Here is an 11000-nt window from a genome sequence, read left to right as displayed (position 1 = left end):
GCTTCTCCAGATTTCTGTTTGCAAAATCTACATCCGTCACCACTGTGTATGTTGTATGTACTGGGGTGGTGTGGGGGGAGAGGTCTCTGCAGGAGTTAATAGCTATTTTATTCTCTTGCTCCTTCAAAGTTTCTCTTTGACGGCGAAGAGACTTATAAGTCAGAAGAAAGGAAAATCTTCCCTGTTCTGGGCCCTGTGACTGCACAAATCCAAAATACTGCCGGCATGGAGATTGCGGCTGGAAAACTCTAGAAGCTGGGGGCGTTATTAGGCAGGAGCTCTAGGGTTTCCGGAGACAAATTCCTAAATAAACCAAGAAACACCAAGTGGGAGATCTAGGAGGGAGGGCCTGATGGTCCGACACCGCTGGGACACAGAGCCAGAGAGTGAAAGGAAGCAGAACATCGTCGGCAGGCGCCTCTGTCTCCCGGACCGAAACCCTCCCCAAACCTCATCCCAAGCGCTCTCGGTACCAGTGGCAGGGCCCGGCACTGCCGGGGCTGCCACCCTCTGCCTCAGGAGTCCCCACTCGGAGGCTCATCACTTGCTGGCTCTTCTTTCTTCTTTTTGGTTTTTTTAATCCTTCAAATACAAGACAAAAATACACCTCATTTATCATCATAGATATATATATTTCACTCTCACCACATAAATACAAAACATCCAAATATCCAAAACTTTCAGAACAAAGTTAGTAGCCAGGATTCAGTGACACCTACCCGCGTTTGAATCGTTCATTATTTTCTTCACTATTTGCCTAAGGAAAAGAGAGAGAGAGAGAGAGAGAGAGAGAGAGAGAGAGAGAGAGAAAGAGAAAGAAAGAAAAGAAAGGAAAAAAAGCTTCCGACGTAAATAATTTACAATAAAATTACTAATTTTAAAATGCTCTGCGCTCACTTCGGATGGAGGAATACATTCTAGACACTGCGGCACCTCGCCGTCTGGGTCTGTGGTTTTGGTTAAAATGCGGGTGGCCGTGGCTGTGCGGGTAGGGCGTGAGGCCGCGACAGCGTCGCGGTCCGGGTTTCTGACTCGGGACTGTCGAAACCCTGGGGGTGTTTTAGGGGAGGCGGTGGAGAGGGATGCCTTTCAGATCCACGCAGGGGACTGATCGGGATATGGAGACTACCGACAGAGGAGGCCGGGCCGCCCTGATGTCCCCGGCTGCGTCCCTGCCTCCCGTCCGCAAAGAACTCTGAAATCGGGACGTTTCCTGCGTGCTCTGAGGGTTTTGTGAATCCGGGGAGAGGGCGAGAGGAGGCAATGGGCACTGATCTGTTTCCAAACCTAGCAACTCTGCCTGGAGCCACGGGTCTGGGAACAAGGGAGACGGTGGGGAGAAGTGCCAGCGTCCGGGAGCTGCCGCGAACTGCACAGCTCTCTCTCCTGGAGGAGCGTGAAGCTGTCGGCCACCTCCCGGCACAGCCTCGGAAAAGATTCTGAATTTTCTTTCATTAGCAGCATAGGCTTTTCTTTTGCTTTTCCCTTTTAAATTCCTGTTTTAAGTCATGACACCCAGAACTTTAATTTTGTATTGCCCTGGGACGCATTTTGTATCCTGTATTTTCTTACGCCTTCTAAACTCCATCGTTATGAGTATTTAAAAACTGGTTCCACTCCATTTGGTTTTGTGTGGTAGTTCTTACTCTCCTTTTATTGCTGATGAGATCAAATTTATTACCGCCGTTGACCATCACGATGTTTGATTTATTGTCTCCTGGGGTCGGGGGTGGTTGTGATTGGAGTTTCTTTAAAGGGGAAAAAATTCGGCAGGATGGGTCCAGCCAGGAAGCTGCATGTGCACCGGCTCTCCCGAGAAGTCCGCAAAGTGGGGCCCAGGGGCTTCTGAAAGCCCTGGTTTCTCTGGCGAGAGGAAGAAACGTCCTCCTTTTTGGTCTAACGAAACCTGTCAGCCTTTTCAGCTGGGGTCTGCTCGCAGCTTGCTTTTTCAGATATCCATAAGAATAATCAACGGCAGCAGTGGCTCGATCTAGAGCAGATGTCCTGTGCTCTGGACTTAGAACCAGAGTTTACCCTCCAGGGCAACCAGACTTTACCCTCCAGGGCCAGGCACTGGTTGGGGCATCAGGTTGGCTAACTCGGGCCTTCCCCCCAATTCTTTGGATTCTCGTGGATTCAGAAGGAAGTTGGGGGCGAAGGGTGGGTGTGGGAGGACACAGAGGAACGGTAGGGGGAAAAAATAGCCCAAATGGGGTAATACTGGTAACAGAGCCTGGTGGGGAAGGAGAGCTGTCAGAGGCCTCTTGGGAGCCGGGAGCCCAGAGCAGGAGCCCCGGGTGCCTAATGCGCGTGAGTCCATAAATATCACCACGATAGATACTATAAATATAAATACAGGAAAACACTTAAGATCAGTCCAGCGCTTTTTTCTCGGCCCCTTCTTTATTGTTGGTCCGGGAGTAAGGCTCGAAGGCCGAGGAGCTCAGGTATCGGGCGGAGAGTTCTTGCAAATTCCCGGCCAGCGAACCGGCCATTGTCAACGGGGCGGAGGAAAGGCGGCTGGCGACGGATCCGAGCAGCGAGGGCACGGGCAGGCTGAAGAGGCCGTGGCCGGCGGCCGGTGCGCCCGCGTGCAGTCCCCCTGGCCCGGTGGGCCCGGGGCCCGGAGCGCCTCCCACGGCCGGCGGGTGCGGGGACGCGGCGCCTGCGGGACCCGAGGCGGCGGCGGCTGCCGAGCCCGCGGCAGAGCCCGCGCCCAGGGCCGGCAGGCTGGGCCCGCGTAGCGCCGAGCCGAGCGCGCCTGTGGCGCATGGCGGCAGCAGCGCAGGCAGGCCGGGCGGCGACAGCAGGCGGCCCTGCTCCAGCAGCCGCAGCACGCTGCACGTGGCCGCCGTCTCCGACACCACCGAGCGCAGCTCCGAGTCCTTGCCTTGGTCCTTCTTCTGCTTCGTGCGCCGGTTCTGGAACCAGACCTTCACCTGCGCGCCGGGCGCAGGGAGGGTGGGAGAGAGGGGCAGAGGGAGACGGTCGTCAAGGGGAGCGGGCTCCCGGAGCGCGAGGGCTCCGGGGGGCCCTCCCCCAACTCCAGCCAAAGCCCCAGTCCCAGCCCCAGCCCGGAGAAGTCGGGCCCGGGAGCTGCGGGGCGGGTGGGCGGGGCGGGGAGTCAGGGCCGCCAAGAGGGGGACACAGCTCCCATACGCTGCGCTTCCGGGTCACGGAAGCAGGCCTAGGCCAGCCCGGGTTACAAATAACAAAGAAATAAAAATGTCCAGGACTCTAACTGGAAAAGACCAGAAGTTATTTCACTGGGTCGCCGCACTACCCGCAGCAGGACTACGGATCAGTGCTGCGTAAAAGCCCGCATTTCCAGGAGAAGGTGTAAGGCCTAAAGGATGCAGTTCGGGAAGTGGGAAGTGAGGGTGAATGGGGAGGAGTGCGGCCCAACTGGCTCGAATTTAGCCCCAGAGCACTACTCCTGTTGAAGGCTACAAGAGGCTACTTCCTGCTTGTTAGGGTCAGATTGACTATCAACTAGCAGCAAGCAGGGAAGATGGCTATAGACTGAATAATTGGTGCAGGATGAACTTTATAGGCCAAGCTTCCTCCACCCCCCTCACCACCAAGTGGATCGAAAGGTCTGAGTGATATCCTTAATTTATAACTCAGCTGCTCTCCATCATGAACTTTGGAGTCATGGGAGGAAGTCAGGAGGCTGGAGTGGACTAAATTCTCTCCCCGTCAACCTCCCCTCTTACTTCCTGTTCTCCCTTTGCCCCTCTTCAGGCCTTAGCTGGTGGCCCAGAATGGAGTTTGGCAGCTCTAGGGAGAGGTTATTCTGTCTAGATTTTGTAAACTAAGAGGGATGGTGGCAGAGAGAATAGGGAAAAAGCTACCATGCCAACTCAAATTCGAACACCCAGTATGTTCTGTCCTTGGTTCTCAGCTTTCGGCCCAGATCCCATACCTAAAATGCTCCCCACCCACTTCAGGGCTGGGCACAGGTCAAGGGACTGGTCCTCAGAAAGAAATATGCCTTACGTAGGCCAAGCTGGTACCATGCCCTGGGGAGGCCCTAAATGATCCCCACAACACAAAGCTCTCAGGACCTAAAGTGCTCCTGGGCCCAGAGTTCACAGGGCCAGCCCCAGTAGCATCATATGGATTTCATGTAAAGGAGAAGACCTCAAGCACAATTGTCAGTGCTGGCTCCCAAGGCCCCAGATCTGCTTCCCATCCCATCCCTCACACATCACTGGCACTTAAGACAGGGTCTCCTAGGTGCCCACAGTGGGTGCTCAGGGCTGGTAATGGGGCTGAGTCCAGCTCAAGACCAGGGAAAGCCTTAAGCATTGGGGCAGCCTGGTCTGCAAAGGCAGATCTCTGGAATATGCAACTTTTTGATCCCTAGTTGTCACCCATGCTCTGGAACAGGGGGCTTTGGCTCTAGCCCCATTCTTGCTGAATGGGCCTGGGTGCTATGTAAGGCTAGGGTCTCCAGAGGGGGTGTGCCTGGAAATCTAGCCAAAATGTTGTGGCCAAAACAGGGGCAAACGTCGGTTCCTCCAAGAGCAGAGACAAGCAGAGAATTCTCAAGACTGGGGTCCAAAAAGAAATCCAAAAGGATAGGATTTGGGGCCTCCTGGGCTAGGCCAAGGTGGGCAGAGCACGGACCATGGAAGATTTGGGGTGGAGGGGGAAAGGGATGGCTTAGGAAAGGGAGAGAGCCTTCGCCCTTTCTTCCCCATCCTCCTTATCTTCTCTGCCTCACCCGGGAGGCTCTATCCAGAGTCAAGCTAGGTGGTGAGAAAGAGCTGGCTGGGGGTGAAGGGGAAGGAGGCTGATGCCGAGCTGTGTGCAGCCTGGCCGCTGAGTACCTGGGTCTCGGAGAGGTTGAGCTGCCGAGCGAGCTCGGTTCTCTCCCGGCCCACCACGTACTGGCAGCGCTGGAACTCCATCTCCAGCCGGTAGAGCTGCTCCGCGGTGAAGGAAGTGCGCGTCCTCTTGGGCCGATCCAGGTCCAGGCCCTTGGGCAGGATGATCTCGCGGATGGACCCCTTGGCATCTGGGGAAGGGGAGATAATCAGGCACAAGAACCCTCCTGCCTTCCTCCACCTCCCCTGGCCGGAGCTGGCTTCTGGGACACAGTCACCAGCAGCCAGCAGTCCGGAGGTGGGAAGTCGGACGGGTGGGCCTGCAGCCACTGCCTGGGAGCAAGGACGCTGTATGTGCTTGCGGGGGTGGGGGGGGTGAGGGGACTAACTCCACACAGCTGATGGGAAGGGGAATCGGACTTGGCCTTTGCAGAGCCCTCCGAACAGGGGAGAAAGAAAAAATCAATTTCAAATCAGCTGACGTTCCTTTTGGTCTGGGGGCCTCGGCTGCGTGGACTGGGTCCCCTGGAGCTCGAGGGTCCCCGCACTGACCAGCCCAGACCCTGCCGGCCCCAGCTCTGGAGCATGTTGACCAGACCGCACTCCGGCGGTTCCCACCCCCATCCCGGGGTCTCCTTCCCTCCCTAACCCGGGCGGCGGAAGGAGGAGGGACCGAGTCGGAACCGGCAGGGCCTGGCGATCAGTTGGTGGGGGCGGCGCCGGGCCGGGGCCGGGCCTCACCACCGCCACCGCCGGAGCCGACCGCGCGCCGCGCAGCAGAGCGGGGTCGAGGCCAGCACTAAAGCGGCATCCGCGGCCTGGCAACCAAGCCTGGCTGCTTCTCCCAGCGGCGGCGGCCAGGCCCGAGCGCGGCGCCGGGCCCCGTGGCCCAGCGCGCCAACTGGCCTGGCCGTAGCCGGCGGTCCACGGCTGTTCTCCAGCGCCCGCGGCCCCCTCGGATGCGCTCAACTCGCCAGGGTGCGGGAGCCCGCGAGCGGGCTCCCCGCAGGTCCTTCGGTCCGCAGGACGCGAACAGGTCCTCCAGAGTGTCTGGCTTCTTTCCCGGGTCGGAGGCCGCAGCCTGGATCCTGGGCCCTCCCGCACGGTCCCTCGGCTCCCCCAGCAGCCTAACCGGCGGGGCCTCTCGAGGCTTGAAGGGATCGAAGCTCCTGGAGAGCGCGCGTCCCAGGTGGGAATCCCCAGCGGCTGGCCGCACCCGGGACGGGGAGGGCCAGCAACTTTCTCCTAAGTCCCGGGCGGCAGACCCACCCGGCCTGCCGGGGTCGGTGGTGGCGCACAGCTCGAGCCCCTGAGTCACCCCTAAAGAACGCCCCCCGCAGCCCTGCCCCGTTCCTACCTCGGACCAGGATCCGGCGGCAGTAATCCGGATCCGCGGTTGAATTGGATTTACTTTTGTTACAATCTTCCGCGGCGCCCGACGCAGAGAAGGCGCCCTGCGGTTCCTTGAGGAAGGCGGCAGGGAGGTTCCCCTCCGCGCCTTTGCTCTCCCGGCTCTCCTTGTGCGCGTTCTTCGAGACCCGGGCAGCCTCTGCGTCCGAGTGGCACCGAACGTCCATTTTGTCTCGTTTCCCGAACATAGGAGAGGCAAGAGCAACAACCAAAAAAAAAAAAAAAAAAAAAAGGAAAAAAAAGGGGGGGTGGGGAGGAGGAAAAAAAGCAGACGGGGGACAAAACCGCTACAATTGCAGCCCCTACGCTCGGTCCGGAGAGAGGCAAGCGGCAAGAATGAATGTCCCCACGGGGCGGCTGCGGCGGCCGCGGGCAGGTCAGCGGCGACCGCCGAGTGGCGCGCTCGTGGAGAGGCGGCGGGTCTGGTCGAGGATCCCGGTGGAGCAGCGGCGAAGCCGCCTCGTCAGCGCCCGCGTCCTCTGAGCACGTCCACTGTCCCCAGCCTGGCGATCAGGTAGCGAGCAGCGCAACTCCGAATTGCTGCGGCCCCCGCCTCTTACTGAGACTGCGAGTAGCAGTTGTCCGACACCCGGGGGGACGCACACTCGCTGTTGCAATTGATTACGGGTAATTTCGCAGCCTCCACGTTTCGGCTACCTCATGAATACACTAAATTGTTTGGATAATATATCAGACCGTAATGGATGGTTTCTGTCCTTGTCCCCAATCAAGTAGGGGTTTAGCCAGTGAATAAACGGAAATGATTGGTCTTGCTTTCAGGAAACACACAATCAAAGACCCACACTTCCAGAAAAACTTTTGACAAGATTCATCCTGAATTGTTAGTACCGTTAGCAGGCATTATTAACTTTCCCTTTGCCTTTGACCCTCCTGCTCACACACTGGCTAGAGGGGTTTTCTCCACACTCGACAGATAGAGCTGAATGAGGATGGAGGGGGGAGGAAAAACAAAAAACAAAAACCCTTACACACCCTGCGGCAGAAGAAAGCAGTCGCCTCTAGGAGGGGGAAAAAAAGTGGGGGGGAGAAAAAGTTTTCCCCAAAAGTACTTCCCCCACCCTCTAAAAAGCCAAGCTTTCGTCCCAAACAACTCCTTAACACACCTCGACGCTGACAGCCATCTTAAACTGCCACCTCTCTTCATTTAGTTCCAGTTGGATTTTTTCATGCCTGCACCTCCAGCAGCCCTGAGGCAGCCCATTCAAAGGGCAGCTTTGTACTCAGAGAGTCCAGCAGGAGAGAGAGGGGGAGAGGGAGAGAGAGCCGAGAAAATCTCAACTGTGAGATCTGCTTAAAAAAAAAAAAAAAAGTTTTCCCCTAGCTATTTCATTGTCTCTGCTACAATATCTTTGAGAAAAGCAACAGCCAGTAATCCAATAAGAGCATTGATTAGGCCACAATGATTCAATTCAAGCGCATGGCCTTGTGCAAGGAGCATGCTCCAGCCCTTCTCGTCACCTTGCCGGGGCAGAAGCCCTCTCCACGCCGCTCTCCCCATTCATTCCTTTATGGGAAATGCGGAGCAAAAGGAGTGAAAGATGGCAATTATCTAATTGGACTATTAACAAACAGTCCTCTGAGTGCGGCGTTCTGGCGTGGCTCCTGGGCGGGGGAAGGGCCGTGTTCCCTGCCCTCATTCACAAAGAGTGCAGGGGCCGGGGAGGAAAGGGGGCTTTTTAAAGGGCGTGGGGAGTGGGGCGGGTGTGGGGGAAGAGGAGAGGTGGGAGGTTTGGCTGAGAATTTTTCCACACAATTCCAAGAATGGGGGAGGAGGCGGGCGGGGAAGGGAAAGGGGAGGGGGCTGGGGCGGGGGTCGCGGCGAGCCGGTGGGAGAGGGGGAGGGGAGGGAAAGGGGTGCGAGTGTGTGCGGTGGGATCGGAGGGGCTCTGCCTGCCGCTCCCTCCCGCCGCCGCCGCCGTCCCCCAGCCGGACTCCAGCAAGCATCGGGGGCGGAGATGATGAGGGGCCCTCAGCCGGCTCCTTCGCTCTCCCCCCTCCCCCTTCCTCCCCCAGCCCCTCTGGCCCCCAGGGACGCTCGGTCCGGTTCCGGGGGGCGTCTCTGTCCACGGAGGCAGACCTTGGGCTTTTACTTTATTTCATTGGTTGGGGGTTGTGTGTACGTGTGTGTGTGTGTGTGTGTGAGTGAGCACGCGATTGTCCCGAGCTACTCTCCGCAGGGCGGCGGGCTTCCCGGGTCCCCAGCGGACCGGTGGTCCGTCAGTCCTCCTCCGCACGGGCGGCGGCCCTCCAAATCCCACGCCAACTGGGCCTCGGGGTGGAAAGTGCCTTTGAGTCCCGGCTCTCCCGGGGCCGTCCGGTAGGGACAGGTGGGAGTGGAGAGGGGGAGGCGTCCTTGCGGCCGTCCTGTCCTGAAGATGTGGCGTGGGCTTGGGACAAAATCCAGCCAACTCTCCAGTGACTTGCCGCAAAGCTCAAACGCCCAGGTTGGCGCTCCGAGGCCCCGAGGGCTTCACTCCCTCGCTGGCCGAGCCAACGCGGGGCGCCGCCGCGGGGTCTCCCTTTACCGCATTGCCGGTGCTGGTCCCTGGGATTCGGGTCCTCCTGTTGAGGATCTGGGCGGTGGATGGGGCCCTTGTTTACCTGCAGCGCTCAACCAGAGTCAGTTACTGGGGCCTCCGCGGGCGGGGAGATGTGAGGCCCCAAACCCCTGACCGCCGACCCTTCCCCGCCACCTGGAGGGTGGGGCCTCGAACAGCTGGCTCTGGCCAGGGGTCCCACCCCAACCGCTCCGGGTCCCCAGGAGGATTGGGGACCTGTTTATTCCCTCCGGAGACCTCCCGGCCGCGGAGAGTCCAAGATCGCAGGGATCCTTCCTGGCCGCACCCAGCTCCACGGCCCGCAAAATCCATGCTTATACCTGCGGTGCCGGGTCAAAGGCCCAGAGGGAAGTCTTTAAAAATAAAAACGTCCAACCCACCGCTTCTTATTTTAGGTCTAGGAGGGTGAACCAGCCAAGCAACGAACTGCTGCCTATAGTAAGGACGCCCCGGTGGCTGTCCCGGGGTCGTGGCCCGGGAGATCCATGGCCACGTTTCCCCCGCACCAGAGGATACGCCCAACTGTGGCCAAATCCCAAATACCGATTTGAAGTTGGGCCTCGGACACTCTTGCCCCTCCCCCATCTTGTAGGGGATAATAGTGGCATATTTTGTTATAAGTGGCAACTATTTACTGAGCAGTCGGTTACCGGCTACATAAACTCATTTTTTTAACCTCTCGGTCAGGGAGGCACTAATGTGCCTGTTTTAAGTTTTCAGAATCTGCCAGTGTTGGTGATGTGTGTCAAAGAGATACAGAGCAAGGCCCTTAATGTTAATGCCAGGAATCCTGAGCATTAGGCATCAACTTTCATGAATTTTATCCAGAGAGCAAGAAATACAAATGCAAACATGAAATTCTTGTTTCTGATAATGCTGTTTATTTCTAGCCATGAGCCTTTCTTAGTAGTCTATCACCCTCCTACATCAAGCTGCCCTGGACTGAATAAAATGCAGTTTTATTGGCTCCAAACCTACTGAATGAACGTCTACGAGCAGGGTCCTGGAATGTGTGTTTCTGGCTGCCTCCCCAGGGGAATTTTCCACAAGTTAAAGTTGGAGAACTACACCTTTTAAAGTTAGCTTAAGTTGGGAGAGCTTAAGTTGCTAAGCTTCCTGAGGACAGGGAGTCCCCTCACCTTACTGGAAGTGCAAATACCTATTGGGGAAGGGAAGAAAATGGGACATTATGGAGAAACAACCAGTTTAATTAAGCAGCCAGTTACCAAGAGTCAGGAAGTGTCAGGACCTGGGGCAGGACCCAGGGTGGCCACTAAATCATATAGGCCTTCTCTCCACAGCTTCAAGGACAAATCCTTAACTAAGGGAACTCATTGGTCCTGGACATGGCTCTGGGCTGGCAGCACAAATGGTGCTTTTGAACGATGCCCTTCTATGTTCCAAGCCCTTGAAGTAAACAAATTCAGTAAAGAAGCAGAAAACCCATAACCTGGTTTTGCTTTATGTTATGCATAGTACTTTTTTGTGACTGGATTAAAATTCTGTGGGCATCCATCCAGAAAAACCATGACAGGTTTCTGAGAGGACAGAGTGGAGACGGAAGCCCTGGGATGGAAATTTCAGAAAAGCAGCTGCTGCTCCCAGAAAAAACTAAAGCTGTGTGTCCATTGGCAATGAAAGGAGAGAATCCAGTCATTTATTTGGATAATCTGAGAATCTGAGACAAGCCTGTCTACACAACACATGAGGACACAGAGCTGCTCCAGGCAAAAGTGTTTTATGCTCTTGATTAAATGTGCCTCCCTCCCTGGTACCCTTCCCGATCCCACATCGATGTCGGCAGGTGCATACAGACCCGGAATAGAACTGTAGAGATGGAAGAATTTTTAGAGATCATCTATTCCATAACCTTTATCTGACTTGACAGATGAGGAAAATGAGCCTGGAAAGACCAAGTGACTTGTTAAGGATTAGACAACTAGTTAGTGGGGGCATCTGTGCTACAATCCTGGTCTCCTGACTTAAAACTGCACTCCCACCACCACCCAGTTTTCCCAGAACCTGAACAAAATGAATGTTCTCTCTGGAACTGATGAAACAATGCCATATAAATTAACTAAATCATAATCTGAGCCTTGGGGGTGCTTTTCATATTTCATGCCTCCACCTTGTCACTGCAACAGAAAGTAGGATCAGAGGTACTACACATTGCTTCCTT

At 56.3% G+C, this 11000-nt stretch overlaps 1 protein-coding gene across 2 annotated transcripts; it reads right to left on the bottom strand.

Moving 5' to 3' along the window:
- Positions 1 to 515: 515 nt before the first annotated feature.
- On the bottom strand, positions 516 to 6720 carry VAX1 (ventral anterior homeobox 1; the record flags this gene model as incomplete). 2 transcript variants are annotated; one of them, XM_081242517.1, is made up of 4 exons in its annotated part: positions 6190 to 6720; positions 4836 to 5023; positions 720 to 757; positions 516 to 582 (listed from the first exon to the last, which is right to left on the bottom strand). In XM_081242517.1, exons 1-4 carry the CDS (start codon positions 6428 to 6430, stop codon positions 516 to 518), a joined length of 534 nt encoding a protein of 177 aa, XP_081098643.1. In that variant the 5' UTR covers positions 6431 to 6720. The 2 variants fall into 2 exon arrangements, with proteins under 2 accessions (XP_081098643.1, XP_081098642.1); XM_081242516.1 differs by lacking the exons at positions 516 to 582; positions 720 to 757 and adding an exon at positions 2373 to 2939.
- Between the last annotated feature and the right edge of the window lie 4280 nt (positions 6721 to 11000).

This window comes from Mesoplodon bidens, assembly GCF_964165515.1.
Source record: "Mesoplodon bidens genome assembly, chromosome: 1".
NCBI classification, from domain to species: Eukaryota; Metazoa; Chordata; class Mammalia; order Artiodactyla; family Ziphiidae; genus Mesoplodon; species Mesoplodon bidens.
Note: the sequence above shows the minus strand (reverse complement) of the source record. Positions and strands in the feature narration are given on the sequence as shown.